This window comes from Glycine max, chromosome 8 (genome assembly GCF_000004515.6).
Source record: "Glycine max cultivar Williams 82 chromosome 8, Glycine_max_v4.0, whole genome shotgun sequence".
NCBI lineage: Eukaryota > Viridiplantae > Streptophyta > Magnoliopsida > Fabales > Fabaceae > Glycine > Glycine max.
In genome coordinates, this window is record NC_038244.2 from 20,395,592 (window position 1) to 20,419,853 (window position 24,262).

The window sequence follows — 24,262 nt, forward strand, 5'->3', positions numbered from 1 at the left end:
CAATTTTAATCTTTCTGCGTGTTTGTTTGTTTGTTTGTTGTTATGATGGTTGCGTTCGCGGGAGCAGATTATTATTCCTTTTGTTTGCATCATTGTTCATTGACTTCCCTTGGACGTGAGTGACTCTACAACATGGTGACCATACCCAGGCTAGTCTTGAGCGTGGGATTCTTTGAGATAGGACGATGGTTGGATTAGCCAGCTAGATGTATAGCCTTCGACAAAAGGTTGATCTAAGGCGTGTGGCTTGACAGGGTCCTTGCATTCGCACATCTCATAACCGTAGACATATGTTTTTGGTTTGTAGACCCTAACTAGCTTGTAGAACATAAAGTCTTTGTGGGTGTCGTGTCAGTAATTGTGTAGGGTAGTGTTTTAGTATTGGCTAACTAGGGTCTAGGGAGTGTGTTTTGTTTCAAATGTATCTATTATTGAATACTAGTTTATTAACATGTCCTATACTATACTTTGACACATTGGTGCTTATTTTCAACATAAGGTTTGTGGTGTCACAAGGTTAGCACAATATTTACTAATTGGTATGCAAGATTATTTTATCCAGCATTTATTTTGTCAAGTGCTTTACTTAATTACACTAATTATTGATGTATTAAATTATTATTGTGAAACACAATTTTTTTTTCATTTTTATGAAAATGATGAAAGTTTTATTCAAAATTGACTATTCCAGAATTTTGTTAGTTAGTTTCATGTAACATTTACGAAATGTTTTATTTCGAGTATGTACGAGGTATTTTGAAATTCAAGTCTTTATTTTATACGAATATTTAAAGCTGAAATAGTTGTCTTTGTAAATATATGGCTTTTTACTTTTATTTCTTGTAAATTATTTTCTTAATTTTTAGTTTCTATAATGTTTAATTTTATTTTAATATTTAATTTAAAAAAATGATGTGACACTTTTTATAACATGATATTTGATTATGTGTCACTTTTAATGGGACATTTTAACTATTATTTAATGATATGATCACTATTAATCACATCAATATTTTTTTAAGAGTTGAATGATGAAGATTATAAAAAAATAATATAAAAAACACACATAAACTTATAAGAACTAAAAATATAAAAAAAAGTTATAGTTATATTTACAGGAATGCAAAACATATTTTAGTAGGATGAAAACCTTTTTTTTTCCTGGGAATCAGTTGTAGACATCACAACCCTTTTAATTAAGTTCTGAAAGATAACCTAAACAATTATGTATTAAGTGTACATGTTATATTATGTGTAGCATTCTAAAATTTTATTATAATTATTGTTATTAATTTTAGTATAAAAATTATAAGTATAAGAAATTATTTGAATTAAAAGAATTAAAAGATTATTATTATTGTAAAGATTATTATTATAGTGATAATATAATATTGTATATCAAGTTTGAATCAAATATTAGTTATATTTGAATTAGAGATCCTTGAAAATGATTTAAAGATTTATCCAGATAATAGAGTAAAAAAAGATAAAGAAAGATTTGATCCAACCAAATCTATTTACAATATATCTTATGTGACTCAATCTTAATCACATACTCTTGTACTTATATAGAGATAAATCATTCAATTTTCCTAGAACTTATAGTTAGTCTCTCTTAAAAAATAGAAAATGAGTAAAGCATACATGATTGAGAAGAAAGAAGCAACAAAGAGAATAATCTTGTTGAGCCAGTAAATAGATAAAAGGAATAATAAGCAAAGAATGTGAATGATTGTGTTTCAAGAGGTGAGTAAAAAAATCTTTTTTTCTTCTAAACTTTCCATGGTATAGGTACATAGTTGAAGATTGAATTGTGTGTGTGGGTGTTATAAATGTGTTCATGTGCCTTGAATTAAGATTGTGAATCATGTATCAACATGTTTTGGCTTGTGCTTAATCCAATTTATATAAACATGTATATTTGCACTTATGTATGACTCTCAAAATAATAAGAAAATGTCATTTCAAATATTTGCTAAATAAATTCTTAAACCATTTGCATTAATCATAATTATCCTCAATATCACATCATATCAGTACCATAATTTCATACCAATTAACCATGTGAAGAATACACCAACACACATTTGTTAAATAAATTCTTAACCATTTGCATTAATCATAATTATCCTCAATATCACATCATATCAGTACCATAATTTCATACCAATTAATCATGTGAAGAATACACCGACACACATTTGTTAAATAAATTCTTAAACCATTTGCATTAATCATAATTATCCTCAATATCACATCATATCAGTACCATAATTTCATACCAATTAATCATGTGAAGAATACACCAACACACATGCACACGTGCACACACAACTCATATATATAATTCAATCCTTATTATGTACTTATACTATGGAAGTTTAGAAAAAAAAAGTTGTTTTACTTACGTCTTGAAGCACAATAATTTGCGTCCTTTGCTTATTATTTTTTTTCTCAGTTTACTGACTCAATAAGATTATTCTTTTTGTTGCTTCCTTCTTTTCAATCTTACACACTCTACTAATTTTCTAATTAAATTGAATTACTTATCCTTATATAAGTGCAAGAGTATGTTACTATTTTTTCAAGAAAATTGAATTGTTTATCCTTATATAAGTACAAGAGTATCTTATTAACATTGAGTCACAAGATATATTATTAATAGATTTGGTTGGACCAAATCTTTCTTTATATTTTTCAATCTATTATCTATATTTATCTAACTATTAACAATATCTAATATTTTATTTTCTTTCAAGATATATTAAGATAAAACATGATAAGATTTAGATCGTTCTAAAAATCTTTTAATTCAAATATAACAAATATTTGATTCAAACTTATATACAATATTATATTACTACTGTAATAATCTTTACAATAGTAATAATTTTTTAAACCTTTAATTCAAATAAGTTCTTATACTAATAATTTTATACTAAAATTAATAACAATAATTATATTAAAATTTTTGGATGTTACATTAAGATCCTTCTTAAGTGCCACATCCATACTTTCATAAGTATTAAGCTAAAGTTAATTAATGTATAAACTATGATTGAATGAATGAACAAATTCAAACCAATAAAAAAGACCAAGTTAACTTACCCGAAGAACATTATCCAAAACTTTCGAGTGCTGCTAGGTGCACCCAGCATTTTTGCTGGTGCACCCAACAGTTGATGCAAAAATACCTTTGTACCCCTGGCTTAATTTAAAAAAAAAAATGGTTCATCTCTCTCCCTCCTTCCCTCCCGCGTTGGCCTTCTTCTTCCTCGTGACCTCTCACCATTTTCTCTTCTTCTTTGCTGGCGTGGAGTGGTTTTGGTCTCCTTCCTCACCCCTGACCTCACCTCAGCCGCATTCTTCTTCCTTTCGTTTTGTTTGCATGAAGTGGTTGCTGGTTTCAGAAAAGCTTGACCTACCGTCGAGGTCCTCCGTGTCGCGTTCCCCCCGTGAGCGTCGTCTTCTTCCTCTGTGCTGGGAGTCTGTGTTCTACAATCGTGGAGCTCGTTGGTGTTGAGTAGCCTAGGCATTTTGAGGGTGGTGTTCTCCCTCCGCGTCGGCATTATTGAGGTAAACAGCTCTTCGTCTTCAATTTTCGGCGTTGTTATTTAATCCGTAAACATTTTATAGGTGATCCGTAAAAACTTGTTAGTAGAAGTGAAGATTACAGATCCAGTTGATCCGTAAGTTTCATCTTTAATTTTTAAAATTGGGAAATATTTAAAAAATAGTGAGTTGGATTTAGGGTTAGTTTATAATACTTTGAAATTTGGGGGATTATTCGTAGAATACAATAACATTTGAATTTGGTGTCTTTTTGTTCTGAAATTTGCAGGTTACTGATTAAGTTGGTGGATTGAGTTTCTTTCTCACAAGGTGTTTGTTTGAAGTCTGAATTGTATGTACTTTATATATTATAGAATTTTTTTTTCAACATTGTGTATTACTTTGGTAGAAGATTAAATAATATCTGTAATTTGGAGGATTCTTATTAGATTGTTGTCACAATTTGGTTTGTCAATTTAGCAAGAGCATTGTTAACTGTGATGTTGTATATTATATTCTTGGAACCCGTTGGGGCTTTTTTGGTTTGAATTAAATTTTACTATGGACACTACATTTTTGGTTTACTATGCACAGTATATTTAGTTCACAACAATTTGGTCATGTTGGCCTAGTTTTGAGTTGTAATTGAAGGCAATCTCTTGGTCTTGACCCTCCCAAATATCCAAGCCTTCTTCTTTTCTCCTTATGAAAAAAAAAGGGGTTTATGTCTCTTGAGCAGCACAATTTTTTGAAAAAGAATTTTAGTCAAAGAGGTAGAACATTTTACCTTCTCTTGTGCGGAACGTGTGTCTCATAAAAAGAGCTTCTTAAACATGTTAAACCAACCCTTCTTAACCATTTAACAATATCACATGGACCAACTTCAGTTTCTGTGATCTGAGAAAATGCTCATAAGAATCCTCTCTTATATGGCATATATTTTGGTGTTTAGTTATCTAATGGTCCCAGGTCAGCTTGAACAAGTAGATGGGTGAAAGCATAGATTTAAAAGCGTATACTAATTGTACAGTGTTAGACTGTTAGTCAATGTTTAGTAAAAGTTACTTTTTTGTTTATTTTGACCTTAGTAGTCACAATGGTTGATTGGACAACAAAAATAACATCTGATATAGAAAACAACAGGTGCATTGGACAATTCTTTAGGTCCTGAAACGGTTATTTGTTGAAAAATACATATATTTTTATAATTTGATTTGCTTTCCTAGTTGAATATATTGCCGGTCATGGATCAGCTCTGCTGAAAGCCATCATTGGAGTGCATATTAAAATTTAAATAAGGACAATGCACAGGCTTATTGTGCCTCATTTTAAAATTCAAATTTAATTAGTAGAATCTAGTTGATAAGAATAAAGGTCTTGAGTCTTGACCGCTTAGTGATGTAGATGTTTTAATATTATTTCCAAGATTAGTCTTATATCTTCTATTATTACCAATGTCTTTTGTAGTTGTTGCTGTCATTTAGAGTAAGTAGTGAAGCAACTTAATTGAGTAGCAAGTTAGGAAAATTGTTTTTGATCCAAAGATTAAAGTTAGCTAACATGCAAGAATTTGTTAGACCTTTGTTTTGCAAGAAATTGATTTTGATCCAAAAATTGAATGAAGCACTTATATGAAGCTCGATTTAAGCCAAAATGTTTGAGGTTGAGTGTTCTTTGTCTATTATATGTTAGCTTTTAAATCTAAACATTAGACTTGTCCTAAAAAGAAGGAACAATGTGCAGACTTTGTCATAGAAGTAACTTGTTATAGGCACAAATAGTTGTTACAAAGACCAAAACATGCACATGAATAAAAACTTTGGTTTTGAGAGTAATTTTAACATTAATGCACACAAATGAAGATAATTAAAAAATGATGAATGTGATGCAACATCCCAGTATTTTACATTCCCATCTTATGAAATCGTGACAGCTTTGAAAATAAATAATTGAGTGAATGACAACCCTACATTCAATTAAATCATGACAACTTGCATGACTTTGAGTCAATGAAATTTGCGTTAGACCAATGAAATTTGAGTGAATGAAATCAGTGATGGAATTTGCAGTACTCATTTGTAGATCATGGTTAGGACCAGAGGATTAGGTCGTGCCTTAGGTCATGTTACTGGCAGAGGTGTGGGTAGAGGAGATCGTGATGATTCCGATGATGCTCCGCAGCGTCGACGGCCTACCGCATCCGCACGGAGACAGTGAGTACCTGTGACTGTGGCGCACGATGAGCCAATGCTCCCTGTGCCAGATGTAGAGGCTGACGTATTTCCGGATGACCCGATGGCACCAGCTGATGTAGAGGACACTGGGGCAGACATTCCTACAGACATAGGCGCGCAGGCTGCTGAGGATAAGCATGAGGGATTTCCAGGTGGTCTGAGCGACCTATCCGTGCTGACCCAATATGCAGATCACGTTGCTTGCAGCGTATGGACGGGAGATGTATTTATAATAATTATTTTTAGTTACTTGTTAATTATACTTTATGATTGAAATTAGTTTTCCTTTAAATGATGATTTTAGCGAATTTTGCGTTCCTTTATACTTCAATTCAGGAGCGTCTTGAGTTGAAGTTATCCTCTCATAGGAGGAAGGTCCATAGTTTAGGCAGGCCTGTCCCTACCATTGAGGGATTAGTTGCTTGGACAGGACTAAGTCCTCTGATCGCGCGTTCGGTAGACACTGGCGATCAGGGACTTTTGTCCTCGTTTGTCGAGCGGTGGCACCGGGAGACGTCTAGTTTCCATCTCCCTGTGTGAGAGGTGACGATCACGTTGGATGACGTCTCGTCACTTTTGCATCTGCCCGTGGTTGGCAACTTGCATGCCTTTCAGCCCTTGCACGTGGATGAAGCGATTCAGATGCTGGTGGACTTATTGATGGTCTCTGTAGAGGCTACTAGGGCTGAGACAGGGCAGTGTTGACTTCTAAGTGGAAAGAATGTCGTGCTTTATTGTTTAGACAAGGATACAACGATTATGTTATACCTTGATGCAATGACATGTCCCATGTCCGTTATATCCATCCACTTATCCGTAGTCACCTGAATGAAACAAATATACACATCAAACTTAATTTCAAAGTTAAGTCTTAAAAATCAAATACATAAATTACATACCTTGGTTAACCCATCAACAAGTAGTGACATCCTTAATTCCTCAAATCTCTTCGTGCCACCAAAGAGCTTGATATAGTCTTCTGAGAATTCGGCAAGTTCTTTAAGCAGATGGTTGCGGACCACCGACCAAGAGTCTTGACCTATACCTAATAAATCGGCAACCGACCAATATCCAAAGTTACCATCAATTTTGACATCAACAATGTTATCAATGAAGTCGTGCATAAATGACTAAAATTGGTCCAACATGGGCATCGTCGTTCTTCAATTTGGTTTCTCAGAGGATGACGCAGTACGCCTCACCGACAAATTACTATTTTGCATAGATTCAAAGGCATCTACATACTCCCAGTAAGATGGATCGCGCTTTGTTGACCATAGGTTCCTGCTCATAGCCTTCTTTGGTGCCCCCTTTGTGTTAACCTTTGTTGGAGGAGGACACATCGAGTTCTTCGAATCTTTTGGATATTGTTTCCATTACTTCCTTGATGCTCACCTCGGGCTCAGATAACCCTTGGTCTGAAAAACTTAGTCTCCTCCAGAACATATGGATTGAATCCAGTGGGATGCAACCACTAACATATTTGGATAGCTAACAAGCACAAGGAAGACCAAGCGTGGTTCTCACCACGCAACCACAACTTGAGGGATTCTTGCCAGCATAGTCAACACACTCTAATTCAGCAGTAATTTGATTTAAAACATACCTTGAAACCATTCCAAGAAGCCTCTTGTATAAGTTTTTTTTGAACACATGTCCAACAACATGTGTACTTGTTTCAAATGATGCTTTAATCTCCGTGTGCTGCAACGTAATCATGTTGTTCATTGTATCCCACATATTGCATAAGTCTCCAAGGCTATTTTGTAACAGTCTTTTTAAAGACAAGTGAGCAGATTCAACCCTACATTTCAAATACACAAATAAAAATAAACATATACAATAATACAATTCTATTAATTCATCAACGTTAATAGAAATAGTTGAACAATTTCATACCTGTTTGTTGTTGTGTTTTCTAAGTGCATCACCTTATTAATCCAGGCGGAAACAAATTTTTCCTTGTGTGGTATTATCCATGTTTCCTTGACATAGTCAACAAACATTGGCCAAGGTGCGCAAGCCATTTCGAACTTCTTTAGGCATTCATCAAACTGTTGTTCTAAAGGACAATCAGTCAGACATCCCCAACAATCCATGACATAATCCTAAGCATTTTTTTGCACAATTAGTGATTTACATTTGACCTTCACATTCTTGTTTATGTGAAAGCTGCACAACAAATTTGTACAATCAGGAAATACAGCCTTCACTGCATTCATCAATGTTTGGTCTCTGTCAGTGACAATAACTCCAGGGAGGGCATCACGCTTTAAAAAAAGGCCTCATAAGCGTTGTAAAACCCAAACCAAATTATTAATGCGTTCACCCTCCACATATGCAAAACCGGCAAAGAATGTCGTCCCAGTCGGTGTCACCCCAACAAAATCGAGCAGTGAGAGTCTGTACTGGTTTATTTTGTAGGTGTTGTCTATCAAAAACACCAAATTACATGCTAACTTTACTGCATCAGGGTGACACCAAAAGATATCACGAACCACGTCTTCATCCTTTATTTTGTGCCAATGAATATACTGATCACGTTCAAGAAGCTTCATCAGATGTTGCATTTCAAGATTGCTTGGCTTCACCATGGACTTCGTCATATCAGCAATAAGTGTTTTTTCAGCTTTAGTCAATCGCCCCGCAAATGGATGTCTAACTAATGACTTGGCCAATTCATGATTATGCACTCCACAAATCAACTTCACCATCCAGCCTTCTCCTCCAACCACTAGCTTGCAACGAAGCTTGAAGGGACACCCACATTTCCTAGTCCCAGTATCTCTTCGGATAAATTCTTTTTTCCTACACCTATACTCGCTACTCCTTTCATAACCAATTAACACAAACGTAGTCCTTCCTCTACTACCTGTGTTTGTATCTGACCTTAAAATCACCGCCACAAATCTGTTTTCATGAGCAACGAATCGAGCCTACCGTAAAACATCATCTCGACACTCAAACACCTACAAAGCAATCCACATAATTTAAGTTTTCTACCAGTATTCATTTTATTAAATTTGTGACAAACATTAACATTATAACCTGAGAAGTATTGAACGCATCCGAACAATCAACATGTGGATCATTCGCACCACATGCTTCTTCATTTTCATAATCCATATCCGCTTGTTCAGACATTATTTCATACATCCACTCATCTTCGTCCATCTAACCAACTCAAACAAAAAATGGTCATACAAACAAATTAAGAATTTAAAAAAAATGGAAACTAAATTAAAAAAACATCAAAATTTAAAAATAGTTATTCTTACAGATCAACTTGATCCGTAAGTAATCCGTACGTTCGCGACACAGCCACCACCTTCTGCGTACCTTGTTTGCCGCCGTCGACCACCACAACGCACCTTCACCTTCATCGTACCTAACCATTCACAACGAACCGGAGACAATGTCGTTCGAAAACCACAAAAACAGAGAAAAACAGCGAACAAAAATGATAGCTATGTGAAGCGCAGAGAAAAAAAGGCTTTTATAATGAAAAAAAATGCCAAGAATATTTTTGTCATTTATAAATTTTGCTGGATGCACCTAGCAGCACTCAAAACTTTCATTTCCATCCTAAACTAGAGTCTTCCAACTCCCTTATTTTTATATTTAATTAATAATTAAAGACCTCTTAGATATTTATTTGATAAAATACCTACTATTTTTTATATCTTTTTAAATGTAAATTAATTTGTCATAACATTGAAATTGATTATTAAATTTAATCCAAAGAATTTACTTACGTAATTATATAAGATTTCCTGTGTGCAAAAGTAAAAAAGATCTATTTAAATAAGCTATTTATCCAAAAATAAAAGAAAAGCTAAAGACTGAGAAAAGTAAAGGGCCAAGAGTGAGGAAGAGGAAGATGGGTTGGTCTTCAGCAACAGCATGTGCGTCGCTCTCCTCTCCGCTGCCTCGACTTCCACCGTCTCGCACTCGCACTCGCACGTCCATTCCCAGTTCGTTTTCATTTTCATGGCTTTCTTCATTTCCCACTTTAACTTTAAGTGCTTCTCGCTCTTCCTCCTCCGGCATAAACCCTCCCAATCCCTCACGCTCCCATGTAACTAACTGCTCTCCTTCCTTATTTTTGTTTTATTTTTAATTATCGCTTCTAATTCACTTTAATCTGTCTGATTTGATTTGATGTTAGAAGAAAAGGGTGAGATGAGATGGGCATTGGGAATGAATGCATGAATTGACTCAATTTTCATCTCTCCCTCTGTTACTGTTAGTTAGAATACTGTAGAAAGAGGGACCTAGACTTCATTCACAGTAACAATATTATTACTTTGACTTGTGATTCTAACATGGCTCTGTCTCAGAAAGTTTAATTTTGATGCGTTATGCTTGCTATGGCTGGCTGTAATCATGGCATGGCATGGCATATGCTCTATAATATTCTGATTCTGAATTGCCTATACTTTATTATAAGTACCTTCGTTGTGGACTTGATTTCTTTTTTCAAAATATAAGGGATTTTGAATTATGAAATCAGTTGCATTGTAGTTCTAAATCTTGATATTTGCATTTGCAGGATTCTTTCATTCGAGCTGCCTGGACCCGAAGATCTCGAGGTGAAGCTGCAAAGAAACCTAACAGGAAATCGTGGAAGCAGAGGACAGACATGTACATGAGACCGTTCTTATTAAATGTTTTCTTCTCCAAAAGATTTATTCATGCAAAAGTGGTACACCGAGGAACAAGCAAAGTGATATGTGTTGCTACCACAAACGCCAAGGATCTTCGAAACTCCCTTCCATCCTTGATAGATCATAACGCTTGTAGAGTAGTTGGAAACCTTATTGCTGAACGATCAATGGAAGCTGATGTGTATGCAGTGGCCTATGAACCGAGAAAGGATGAAAGGATTGAAGGCAGACTAGGGATCGTTCTTGATACTATTAAGGAAAACGGGATTATTTTTGTTTGAGCTCATTTCCTATCAAATTAGCCGTTTTAATGTATGTTTCGAATCTATTTGATTGTTTATGGTTCATTTGTGCATTAGTTTGCTTTATGGTGTGTTTGGATTAGCTTTATGGGCAGCCAATTTATTTTTCTTATATTCATGGTGAAGGTAAAACGACAAACAAACAATCGTTTCTACTTTTTTTTTTTATGATTATGATTTTGTGGGGGCAGAATTGATTTTGTGTTATTCAAACACATTAGGGTATCTTTTATGAGAGTGCTTATATGAGTTGCTTAATTTAAAGCAATGTTACTTGAGGGTTTTTTTTCTTCCATTATATGAGTTGCTTAATTTTAAGCAATGTTACTTAAGGGTTTTTTTCCTTCCATTGGAGCATGTGACATAAAGTTGCTTATATAAGCATTGTTTAACAACATTATATTTTTAAGCATTGTAAGATCACAAAATTAATTTACACTCTCATTTTAGCAATTTTAGCATTGGAGTGAATTTTTGTTTAAAATGTTTAAATTTATATGGAATTAAAAGAGACAAAATTATGATAAGCAATTATGCATTGTAGCTCTTAGAACATCTCCAGTGGGAGTGCTTACATAAGTTGTAATATTTTAAGCAACATTGCTTAATCATTTTTTCTTCTAGAGCAAATTACATGATGTTGCTTATATAAACATCGTTGTTTAACACATTTATATCGTAAATAAAATATTTTTCAAGCATGATAAGAATTTAAAATTAAGTTAATCACTTACTTCAACAACCTTAGCATTGGAATGAATTTCATGTAGAAGGTTTAAATTTATGTGAAATTATAAGGTCTATAAAATTATGATAAGTAACCCATCTAAATAACTATGTATTATAGATGTTCTTAGTTGTTTATAATAAGGAGGTGAGAGAGAATAAAGAATTTAGGAAGGAAAAGAACATTATTGTAGAGATTTTGGGGTTTTGTCTATGTTAACATTAGGGGTTTGCAAAAAGGATTGCATCGGTTTTGAAGAAAAAATACATTTAAAACAATTCTTTTAGTTTTTCTTAATTTATCATCCAATCGATAGATATATAAGAGAATACATCAGTGTAACTTTGATAACTATTGCACCATTTTTATAACTTGATATAAAATATGATTTTTATTGATCCAATCATTAAATTATATCTATATATTATTAAGATCATTTATGTCAAATTTTATAAAAATTAGACAACAAAAAAATAATCAAATGATATATATATATATAAGTTTATACATGCTCTTATTATTTTACTCTTTCTATCCTCTCTTTTTATGAATTGGTAAATTTCACATTTCTTTTCATATATTTTTTCATACTTCGATGATGAATTCATGAGAAGAAAGGATAAGAAGAATAGTGTAATAAGAACACATATAAACTTATATATATATATATATATATATATATATATATATATATATATATATATATATATAAAAGGATTATTAAAAAATTATAACTTTAAAATTACATTTGTATAACTCAAATAATTTTTAAAACATTTTTCCATAAGTATAAATTATTTGATAGTTTTAAAAATATAAACATGAATGAAGTAATAATTTTATAAATAAAAAATAAGCATATGTCTAGTTTTGATTGGATTTCAAAATCAAATCAAATTCATTCCAATTAAAAAATAATAATTTTTTCAAATTTCAATTTATTCAGTTTTCAATTGTTTTGTTTTTATATTTTTATTGATTTTTTGCATTTCAGTTTATGAACAATCTTAGTTAAACTTAAACCCATAAAACCCCACAAATCATTTTGAAGATAAGACAAAATTTTGCACCGTATCACAAGGGCGTTTTTTCGACTAAAACCAGAGTTAATTCTCTCTAATTTGCACAATAAAAATCAACACACATTGCCATGGGTTTTTACCCATTATTTCTCTGCAGTCCGCACCCTTTATTCGTGGATGAGTAATTACAAAAGAAACAACACAAGTCTTATCTTACAAGACGGTATCAGTTACATGGATCGCACCAAACCATTGATTGAACTTGATACTAATTACAAAGGAAACATTTTAAATAAAATGTGAATTGTCCCAAGCTGTCCGTTAAGAAATTAATGCGTCGTAATTTTATAAATGACGCAGGTAAACTGTTCGTGCAATGTAATAATTATGTAAGAAGGGGGCATTGCAAAAGAAACAAAATGATCCTACCTGAGTTCAATAAGAATACTGTAATTTACAAGGGACATGCTGGGTCTATCTGTTTCCTTAGTTCTCTTTCATCTATCATAATTGATGTTTATTTACGAAGACATCAGTTTCCAATGAACAAACCATTAATTTCCTCCTTAAAATATTACTTTCTCTTCTAAATCGTCCTTAAAGTAAACAAATTATATAAGTAATCCCTCGAGTATTAAAAATCATGCTAAATAGTCTTTCAAGCATCGAACAATCCTTCAAACTAGTTCCTGGAAGTTAGTAAAAAATATCAAAGTAGGGATTAAATTGATGAACATTCAAAATACCTTAGGGACTACTTATATAATTTCATTACTTCAAAGACTTTAGAGAAAGAGTAATACTTAAAAGACCGAATTGATGGTTTATTCGTTTCCCAATCTATTCATGTGGATTTGTCTTCATTCCCAAATGCTGGGTTGTGTCTACTGTCTAGCGGATCTATTCAATGTCCTTTATAGCATCCTGCATTATAACGTTAAAAAAAGGCTTATTGGCGAGTTAGATCAGGCATTAACTAATGATGGTTGAGAAAGTAATGCAACAGCTTGTACAAGGTAGAAACAAGTAAATTGCAACAGTAGTATTGTCTTGTCGTTACTAATCTGAAAGCAAGTGAGCCAGTGACTTCTAGAAATAGAATGGTGGGTGTTTGCATACTTATCAATTATCATTATTACAAACTCCAGGAGAGAGGGGTTGTGGGAAGGTGAAGATTGGCTGAAAGAGGAAAGTTGGCCTTGCCCTGGTTTGAACGTTCGTCAGGACTATAAGGGCAGTATTCCATTGTTATCAGGAATTTGCAGAATGGTAATTATTAGAACACACAGACATCTTGAAGAAATGAAAAAAAAAAAAAAAAAAGATTATGGTGAAAAGAGAAAATGATGATTAAAAAGAAACAACGGAATTTAATCATGTAGAATTTATATCTCATACTCAGATTCAAATATAAGGTATAAACTAGCCAACAGCCTAAAGTCAAGTCACAAAAGCAAATTGTGTTCACGAAACTTACTCAATAATTACCCAACCTCAAGACATCCTATATAACTGATTATTAACCATCACAGAAGCAAAGAAAAAAGAAGGATTGTATGTGATCAATCACATACAGAATTTTAACATGTTATGCCTGTTTCCCCCCAAGATAAAGAAAAATTATCTAAACAACTAATTGCTCCCAAATGGTCAATACTCAAATTCTTTTCATCTTAACCAAACAAAATCTAAACTTTGTCCTAAGTATTGACACTGACGCTGAGACAATAAGAGGAAAAGCTTTCATATTTGTTTCTATCCGATATTAAATATTATGGAAAAAAGACAAAAACAAATATATGTTCATTCATTCTGATGTGAATAACAGGAATACCTTTGCAAGTCGTGTGACATATGCAGCAGCTAATGCAGTGGCCAACAGTCCCAGCCCCAGTGTTAGCAACTGACTGTTTCCTCCAAATATATTACTAAGTTCAGATTCATCTTGCTGAAATGTAGAAGCAGTAATTACATTAAAGAGACAATCTACTCTCTATCCACAATTAATACTAAAGTAAAACCATTAATTTGATGAATTGCAAAAGAAAAGGGCAAAGAAGTCATGCCAATATAGTTTAACAGTTAACACACAAGATTTGTACATATTCTGCGGGCAAGCAATCCCTGGCTAATATACTATTGCATTTTAAAACCGTAAGCGATGTAACAAAGCAGATGATTCAAGCAACACCATAACTTTAACCATCCTGTTAGAATATAAGGATTCTTATTGTTTTAGGAGTCTTACAATATTATTAGCCTGATTGGGCTTGGCCTATACCAGCTGTACTACACTAGGATTTACTTAGAATATTAGTGTAACCACCTTGCTTAAATCCAATGGTTTAGATCTCTCTATTTCTTTGTTGTTTTGTACGGTGGACCCAATATACTTATGCCGTGTGACTTGTATTATGGTATAGTCTCCAGTTTTCACCTCTAAGCTAGTTTGATGTGCCTTGTGCTTAACCTGAATTTTATGTGCTCTATTTGACTCCTACTTAATCAAAAGTCATGTGCTTCCAAAGCTTGTCTCCATAACTATCCATTTATTTCCTCTCTCAACTCTTCAACTGGGACCAAATCAACTACAACAAGCATACATTGTGACACCAACTCTTGGATATACTCAGTAAGCACATCCAAGACATAGGTAGGTGCTCAAAGTTGACCTTTGTGTAATCCTATTGTCATAGGAGAATCTGTTGTGAACCCACACAGTAAATAATGTAGCAAAGCAGATGACTTAACCAACTATAATTTAACCACCTTTTTAGAATATTAGGATTCTCATTTTAGGAGACTTACAGTGTTATTAGTCAAATTGGGCTAAGTATATAGCAGTTGTACTACATTAGGAATTGGCTTAGATTGTAAATAAATTAAAAAAAAAGTATTAATGGTTTGTTTTAACTTTTCATTATTTTTTCAACAATTTGTTATATTTTTTTTAAAACTTTTCTTTCATCAACTGCCATGAAAAAATTGAAAAGTCAAATAAGTTTACATTGCTAAATGAAAAGGAATTGAAGGAACACTTTTGAATTCATCATATTTGATTATTCCACTACTTTATTTGTCACTCACTCATTCAATGCATACATTCTTCTAAAATAAAGGCTTCACAAATTCACAAATTACTTCTTTTTTGTTGATAAGACTTCTAGTCGACTTGTTTTAACTATTTCTAGTTCACATATCATCTATATGATATTTGAAGTAATTTTCATTGTCTTTGAATTTTACATTTGTTAGGAATCAGGCTTCTAAATGGGATAAGCCCTTCAAAGTGTATCACCGTAGGCCCAAAGCTGATAAGTAAGGTATTCTAGAAGGATAGAGGGGCAGTCAGGGAATTACAGAGTATGTTAGTACTCTGTTAGTGGTAGTGGAAGTTTGTTAGTGTGGGTGTGAGTGCTTTCTGTTATAAGGGAATGCTGTATTGTTGAGGAGGGGGTATCTTTTGGTAATCAGTAATAGAAAGAGTGTTGAGAGGTTCTCACACTTTAGGCGAGCATTGCTCTCAGATATTTTACTATTCTTCTTCCATCTTCCTTTCTCTGCAGGCACCACTGATACAAGGCGTATCATTAAACTGTGGGACGGACTACCATTGATTGGCAAAGGAAAACCATTAGTCTCGATGATCACGACCAAACAGCCTTGTTGCAGGGATACCATCTACACGAGCGCCCTTGAACCCCTGCACTCCAAGGAATGCTCCAGAGGTTGGCTTTGGAGGACTCTATCCCTACACGTCCCCCTGACATTGAACTGCCTCCAGAATTGCAAAGTGTGTTGTCTTCTCATGTGCCAGTCTTCCTTCGTCGACAGGGCCTTCCTCCCTGGATTTCATTACTTTGCTTCCCGGTACCAACCCAGTCAGCATGTGACCTTATAGGTATGCATACCACCACAAAACAGCTTCTCACACTCATCATGGTCATTACGAGTACCTCGCGATGGCCTTTGGTCTCATTAACACCCCAGCCACCTTCCAATCAACCATGAATGCTGTTTTCCGACCTCTCCTTTGCCGGTTTCTGCTCATCTTCTTCGACGATATTCTGGTATATAGTCCAGATATTGGTCTACACACTTATCACACCTGAATGAAGTTCTTTCAATATTGGCCCTTCACTCCTTTGTGGTGAATCGAAAGAAGTGCTCATTTGGCCTTACTTCCATCAATTACCTGGGCCATGTCATCTCTGCAGCAAGAGTCCAAATGGATCCTTTGAAGGTTCGCGCAGTTTGGAGTGGCCCATTCCAACCTCCACCAAAGAAATTCATGGATTTTTGGGTCTTGCAGGGTACTACAGAAGATTCATCCGTGATTATGGTAAAATGGTCAGGTCATTGATGGCATTAACAAAGAAATAGGGTTTCTTTGGGGCAAGGAGCAGGAGAGAGTTTTTTCCCTGCTCAAGCAATGTTTGGCCTCATTTCTAGTTCTAGCATTACCAGATTTTACACAGGAGTTTGTGATTGAATGTGATTCCTTAGGCCGAGGAATTGGGGCTGTCCTGATGCAAAATCGTCGGCCCATTGCATATTTCAGTAAAGCCCTGACCCCTAAGGCACAAGAAAAATCAGTTTATGAGAAGGAGATAATGGTTTTAGCCCTTTCAGTGCAACACTAGTGGCATTACCTTTTAGGTTGAAGTTTTAAGGTCTTTACTGACCACAACAGCTTGCATCATTTGCTACAACAGAGGCTCACAACCACTGATCAGCAATGTTGGTTGGTGATGTTAATGGGGTTCCAATTCGAAGTGTTGTACAAGCCTGAGCTGGAGAATAAGGCCACTGATGCTCTTTCACGACAGATGAGCTCAGGGGAGTTGGGGGCCATTACTATCAGCCCATTATGGGTGGATTTTCCTACCCTTTGCAACTAGATTCAGCAGGATGCAGAGCTGAGCCAAGTTAGAGTATATAAGTGAGGGGCAACCCTCACCCCTTGTTTTTGGGGTTGAGTTAGGCCTAAACTCACATTCTAAAGAATCTAAGATGATATCAGAGTATATCCAAGATTAATTCAAAGGGTCACCCACCATGTTATCTACGCACCAAGCCCAAGAAGTACTGGGCGTGAGGGAGTGTATTGGGAAAAAGCCAAGTCCCACATCGACTAAAGATAAAGCCAAGTTAGAGTATATAAGTGAGGGACAACCCTTACCCCTTGAGCTAGCTTTTGGAGTTGAGTTAGGACCAAACTCACATGCTAAGACAGTGGCTTGCCGTATTAATCCCAAAGTCTCACCTCGTTATTTTGGACCGTTTCAAATTTTATCCCGAGTCGGAGAAGTGGCCTACAAGCTTAAACTTCCAGAATCCGCAAAGGTTCATCTGGTTTTTCATGTATCACAGGTTAAGAAATCCATGACAGCTAATTCCAATGCTTTTGCTTTACCCCTAGTCTGACTATGGAAGTATTAGATTCCCCCTTTCCCAAAGTAGTGCTGGCCACTCGTGAAGGTAAAAATGAAGGTAGTTGCGCAGAGAGGTTGATCCTTTGGAAGTTTCAGCTGGTGGAGGAAGCTACATGGGAATCAGTATCCTCTATTCGTTCCAGATTTCCTTCATTTAGCCTTGAGGACAAGGCCAATGTGTGAGGGGGTGGTATTGTTAGGAATCAGGCTTCTAAATGGGATAAGCCCTTCAAAGTGTATCACCGTATGCCCAAAGCTGATAAGTAAGGTATTCTAGAAGGATAGAGGGGCAGTCAGGGAATTACAGAGTCTGTTAGTGGTAGTGGAAGTTTGTTAGTGTGGGTGTGAGTGTTTTCTGTTATAAGGGAATGCTGTATTGTAGAGGAGGGGGTATCTTTTGGTAATCAGTAATAGAAGGAGTGTTGAGAGGTTCTCACACTTTGGGGGAGCATTGCTCTCAGATATTTCACTATTCTTCTTCCATCTTCCTTGGGTATCTTTTGGTAATCAGTAATAGAAAGAGTGTTGAGAGGTTCTCACACTTTGGGGGAGCATTGCTCTCAGATATTTCACTATTCTTCTTCCATCTTCCTTTCTCTGTAGGCACCACTGATACAAGGCATATCAATATTCAATACAAATTATGATTCACGATTCAAATCTCGATTTGATAACCTTGTTCCTTATACTAAACACCACCTAACAGATACCTCTTCCAATCATGGCTGTCATCTAACATAAAGTATCAACCAGAAACCACTAATATCAACAGCAATGGTTTCTTTGTACACTAGAGCCCAGAACAATCTGATCTTACAAAACATGATTGACACTGATCATATTCATCTCCCAAATAAAATGAATATACCAATTACATTCTCCTCATTGCCCTAACCTTCTCGGTTTTCCTTTGTTTCTGCCATAGGTATCTAAAACTGGCTTTGTAGTAAGCTTTCATAAAACTGGCTTTGTAGTAAGCTTTCATGAAACTGGCAATCAAAATTGCAGTAATATTTTCATTAGAAACAATGCCTAACAGTACATCAAAATGTCTTTAAGCATCATCCATTTCTTTCATCATCTCATACCCCTCCCACGAAACAAACACAGAAAAGGATGAAAAGAATAAAACATAAACATGAATCAAATGGAAAGGCAAAAAAAATCCAATGATGATTGAATAACCACTAGTAAAAATAATTGGGAGAAAAACAAGTACAAACTCACAATTATTGCTCTTCCAAAAGCACCAGCACTGACATAAGCCCATGTTCCTGGAAGCATCCCCAACCAACTGCATAACAATTATCAGTTTTAAGACAGAAATTCACGAGAACTATATGTGTTCAAATGCAGTTCCAGATAATCATACTGGGATAGTTCCAAATAGATACACGACAAACATATGCCCAGTTTCAAGTTAGCTGCATTTCACCACAGTATAGCTATATTGTACTTCAACTAATCATGGAAATTTATAAAAACATAGACTCCAGTGAATCAAAGACCAAAGCAAGGGTATTTTCATGAAGCTGTGCCTAGTTGGAATTGTCAGAACATATTTTTAGATATGCACCTGATCATATGTTCAATGCTCTCAGTATTTTCATCAGTCCGTAAAAACAACACATTAACAATCATTGAAGATCCATTCCATTTTCTCTAGAATCAAGATGAAGCTATCAATATTGCATGTCAAAATTTAGAGTCCAGTTATGCTTTTAAGAGGTTATATTATTGTTGCCAGAGCAGTTCAATGACTTGTCCATAAGTAAAACTATCAAAAGGAACTCTGGATGTTCTAGAAAATGAACTATTGAACGAATATAAAAGATAGGTTTCATTAGTGTCCTATGTTGAAAAGAAAGAAACAATTAATTCCATTACCAGCCAATTATCATTATAATTTTAAACAGACAATCATACGGTTTTTAGTCCTGTGAAGCAGAAAAGGATATGAAGTAGATGAGGGTTTTCATAACTAATAATATCTTTAAAGCTTTAGTTTTGGTCTTTAATTGAACCAAATGGCATTGTGTAATCCATGTAGCCAACCTCACATAGTAGGATAAGACTATGTTGTTGTTATCATACAACAACAACCTACTTATCAAAGGGGAGAGGGGGGGGACTAAAAAAGATTACTACATTCATATGGTGAACACCAAATCCAACTCTTGGCATTCTATATTAGAATAGATAAGCTCAATCAAGCATAAAATGATTTTGTTTTTTTCATATTCTTTTTTACCCATTTAGCATGGCTTACACAAGAACTCAAGACAACGTATAAAGGTTGCATTTGGGTAAGCAATTTAATTAAAGGATTTGTTCAATAAGAAGATATCACATGAGGGCATAAGTCACATACATAAGCTTAACCAAAAACCTACTTAAGTGCTTATATAATAGGCAAGCTAATGCCCCTAGAGCCCAAAGCTTTTCTTCAATAGAAATTATTCTTTCTAAAGTGAAATATTATCAAGGTTAAAAAATAAAAGGCTTAAATGCAATTTTGGTCCCTTATTTTTCAAAATCCGCAACTTTGGTCTCCCTACTTTAAAATAAAGACAGTTAGTCCTCATATTTTTTAAAATTCACAATCTTAGTCCTTATTTTAAAATAGAGACATTTAGTCCCCCACTTTTGTAAAATTCGAGATTTTGATACTTCTGTCAAACTGAAAACAAGACGGTTAAGAGATTAACATTGACTATGACGTAGATTAAATAAATAATCTCATGTCACGTCACTAAATTTGGGCCACAAATGTCTCTAATTTAAAATAGGGGGACTAAAATGACATATTTTGAAAAATATGAGGACTAAATATCTCTATTTTAAAATATGGGGAACAAAATTGCTGATTTTGAAAATAGGGGGACAAAAATTACATTTACGCCAAAATAAAAATTATTCTAAAGCAGTATATCATTTGTATTGATAAGTAATAAGCACCATACCTTCCCAATACATATGGAATAAACTTAACAGATGTTAATCCATATAAATAATTCCCCAAAGAAAATGGCAGCAGAGGGCTCAAACGAAGCAGGGTCACAACCCTGAACCCATTTTCTCCAATTGCTTTGTCAATAGCAACAAACTTCTTATTTCCTTCCACTAGTTTTACAATTCGCTCACGAGCAAAATATCTTGCAATTAGAAAAGCAACACTGGCTGCCACCTACAATGCCTTAAAATATTAGATTAAAAGCATACATAGCACTAGAATTAATTAGCACCACGCAAAAATTGTATACTTCTTTACCCCATTAATAATTTGAAATACAATATGATGTTAAACAGTCCAATAATTCACTTCTAAGTAATTGTTTGCTCTTGCACACCAAATTGTTGACTGTAAGTTATACTATGAAAACATACTATGCATTAATTAACCTTAAAAATATGAATAGAATTAAAAATATTTGTAGATAATGCAGTCAACTATATGATCCAAATTGACTCACTGTTCCGCTGATAGAGACTATGATAGTGCCGACAACAGATCCAAATAGAAGTCCAGCTGACATGGTTAAAGGAATGGCAGGAATTGCAAGGATCTGGGAAAAGATTAAATAAGAAAAGTTATTCTGATTTACAGAGTAGAGAGGGCAAGAAAATGTGCATGTGAAATTGAAGGTGTTATGTAGTAGATGGTCATAGTATGAGAGAGAGGTTAAATTTGGAAAAAGGAAAATGGAATGAAATATAATATAATGCATGGATGATACCTCCAATCCAGCATAAACGGCAACGAATAATGCATATCCAGCAGGACCATAACCTGGTTGGTGGAGTGGTGGTGAGACAGAGACAGATACACAAGGAAAGAAAGCAAGACATAAAAGAGACCTTCAATGAAGACGGAGAGGTGGTTCAAGAAGGAATTGACTTGGTCCTTGTAGATATAGCCAACGGAGGCAAAACCGCCAACAACACCGAGGAGCAAGAGACCGGCCAAGAGGGTGCCCTTCAAGGCGGTTCCATCCTGGAAGTCGAGGTCAGCGTCGGCGTCGGCGTGGGCGTCACCTTCGACTTCGGTCTTGTTGTTATTGGGACTAAACAAGCGCTTCAAGCCAGACTCAGACGGGGCAGTGTTGATCTTGCCTAGTTGCTTTTTGCTCTCTCTTTCTCTCTGTCTGAGGGAGGAGCATGGAGTCAGGAAGTGACTGTGAGAGCGTCTATGAGGTGTGAAGATAAAAGAACAAGGGGGAGAGAAGCGTCCAGACTGGTAAGTGTGAGTGTGAAGAGAATAAGAGAGGCATGGCAGTGAGAGAGTGCACATGATATGATATCCTGACTCCACCACTCTCAGCTCAGTATTCCAACAACAACACAAATAGATTGTTCATGAAACTCCCTCCCTCTTCTCTTCCTCTCGCCTCGCGGGACACTCAATTCTTTTTATTATTTTCTATTTTTTTTTTTTTTTGTGGTTCCCATTTACAACCACACTTCACTTCCCCAAACCTATTATCCCTCTCTTCAAATAACAAAAATAAAAGTCTTAATTTTAATATATAAATCACTTTAAAGGGAAATTTTATAAATTTTAGGAATCAAATGTAATGAAATCATTCTTTAAGGATTAAAACTAATATGAGTCAATATTTAATTGACCACAATTATATTTAATCCTAAATTTATTATTATTTTTGTAAGAGTAGAAATTGTGTCATCTTCTTTATTAAAAAATAAAAAATATATAAATTTCATTGTGTCAACTTAACTTTTCCTAATTCTTTTTCTTCAAAAAAAAAAAAACTTCGCATTCCTTCAACAGTCACTACAAATTTAATTGTGATGGATTTGTAGAGTTAGTTTTATAATCATAATGTTAATTATTGGTTGATTTCTCATTTAAATTTTGATTTTGTTGTTGATGGAAGAGATCGGTCTATTATTTTTGTGGTTATACTGGATAACCTCTGTATGTGCAGGAATAAGTTGATCTTTGAGAATATAAAAAATCATTTGTATAATATTATTCAGCCAATAACTTGCTTGAAAGTGATACTGATACAATTCTTACTCATTAAACTATTTGTTGGAAACATCCTCTTAGTGGTCCGTACAAGCTTAATTTAATTGCGATGGATCTATTCAAGGCCATCCTAGTAATGCTACTACGACTGGATGTGTTTTTAGAGGCCATATAGGTAATCTCATCTTTGGTTTTGTTGTTAATATTGGTTTGTATGATGTGGTTGGTTCAAGTCAAGCTTTGGGGAATTTTATTAGGCATTTGTATATTTGTATTGCCTGGAGCAGGGGAGTTCTAGTTTTTGTTGTCGAATCTGACTCCCAACATGCAATTATTTTGCTTCAGCAAGGCTATGTAAGGTCTCATTCATACCATGGCTTGGTTCAGAATATTTTGATACTTAGACTCAAGGAGGGAGCTTTTCCTAACTTCACACGCTTCGTGAAGCTAACCAAGTGTTAGGATGCACTTTATGGACTGTTGGATTTACTTGGAACATATAATAATATCATACATTTCATGCACTCGATTATGCTTATTTCCCTTAATCTTGTTCCTTTGAAGCTTTTCCACCGCCCTCACCACTAGCCGCAACAGGTCCACCGCCTCCACCACCATGAAATGTATGATATGGTTGGTCCAAGTCGAGCTTTGGGGAATTTTATTATGCATCTGGATTGCCTAGAGTAGGGGATTTCTAGTTTTTGTTGTTGAATCTAACTCCCAACATGCAATTAATTTGCTTTAACAAGGTTGTGTGAGGTCTCATTCATACCTTGGCTTGGTTCATAATATTTTGATGCTTGAGACTCAAGGAGGGAGCTTTTCCTAACTTCATATGCTTCGTGAAGCTAACCAAGTGTTAGGATACACCTTAAGAGGCCCAAATATATCTTAGATGTCTAGGGTGGTCTAGTAAACTAAGTGGTCTTTCATGGACCACTTTTATGGATTGTTGGATTTACTTGGAACACATAACAATATCATACATTTCATGCACTAGATTATGCTCATTTCCCTTAATTTTGTTCCTTTGAAGCTCTTCCACCACCCCCACCACCAGCCGCAACGGGTCCACCGCCTCCACTACCATCCACGGAGGATCACACTCACTCATCACAGTTACCTTACATTGGAAGCCTAGTCACATTGCACCACCACCTAGCACTTTGTCTTCCCCATCTCCAAATGGATCCCTGGTGTGAGGCAAATCATGTTAGGGCTGAGAAGGTGTTTCATCTTCGTTGTCTTCACCTACATACACCAAGCAATGAGGTGATGTGACAACATTGCATACGAGATCCACCATGACTTCTCGTCACAACATTGTTTA

At 34.9% G+C, this 24,262-nt stretch overlaps 2 protein-coding genes across 3 annotated transcripts; one reads left to right on the top strand and one right to left on the bottom strand.

Annotated features, from left to right (window-relative positions):
• Positions 1–9,617: 9,617 nt before the first annotated feature.
• LOC100803727 (50S ribosomal protein L18) lies at positions 9,618–10,898 on the top strand. The gene is made up of 2 exons (XM_003531779.4): positions 9,618–9,864; positions 10,339–10,898. Exons 1-2 carry the CDS (start codon positions 9,667–9,669, stop codon positions 10,732–10,734), a joined length of 594 nt encoding a protein of 197 aa, XP_003531827.1. The 5' UTR covers positions 9,618–9,666; the 3' UTR covers positions 10,735–10,898.
• Positions 10,899–12,915: 2,017 nt separating this feature from the next.
• LOC100804256 (TVP38/TMEM64 family membrane protein slr0305) lies at positions 12,916–22,398 on the bottom strand. 2 transcript variants are annotated; one of them, XR_005892641.1, is made up of 8 exons: positions 21,798–22,339; positions 21,677–21,729; positions 21,413–21,505; positions 20,903–21,126; positions 19,167–19,233; positions 14,339–14,452; positions 13,308–13,428; positions 12,916–13,193 (listed from the first exon to the last, which is right to left on the bottom strand). XR_005892641.1 is itself a non-coding variant. In XM_003531780.5 (7 exons), the coding sequence occupies exons 1-7, from the start codon at positions 22,228–22,230 to the stop codon at positions 13,405–13,407; spliced, it is 1,008 nt and encodes a 335-aa protein (XP_003531828.2). In that variant the 5' UTR covers positions 22,231–22,398; the 3' UTR covers positions 12,916–13,404. The 2 variants fall into 2 exon arrangements, 1 of the variants encoding a protein (XP_003531828.2); XM_003531780.5 differs by having other exon boundaries at positions 12,916–13,428; positions 21,798–22,398.
• Positions 22,399–24,262: the final 1,864 nt, after the last annotated feature.

What these genes read in the sequence shown, in the direction of transcription:
- LOC100804256 (XM_003531780.5), bottom strand. Translation starts at nt 22,230, where the DNA reads ATGTGCACTCTCTCACTGCCATGCCTCTCTTATTCTCTTCACACTCAC. An exon ending in CCTCTCCGTCTTCATTGAAG is followed by an intron (nt 21,730 to 21,797) that starts GTCTCTTTTATG and finishes TCCACCAACCAG; the next exon opens with GTTATGGTCCTGCTGGATAT. An exon ending in CCGTTTATGCTGGATTGGAG is followed by an intron (nt 21,506 to 21,676) that starts GTATCATCCATG and finishes ATCTTTTCCCAG; the next exon opens with ATCCTTGCAATTCCTGCCAT.
- LOC100803727 (XM_003531779.4), top strand. Translation starts at nt 9,667, where the DNA reads ATGGGTTGGTCTTCAGCAACAGCATGTGCGTCGCTCTCCTCTCCGCTG. An exon ending in CCAATCCCTCACGCTCCCAT is followed by an intron (nt 9,865 to 10,338) that starts GTAACTAACTGC and finishes TTGCATTTGCAG; the next exon opens with GATTCTTTCATTCGAGCTGC.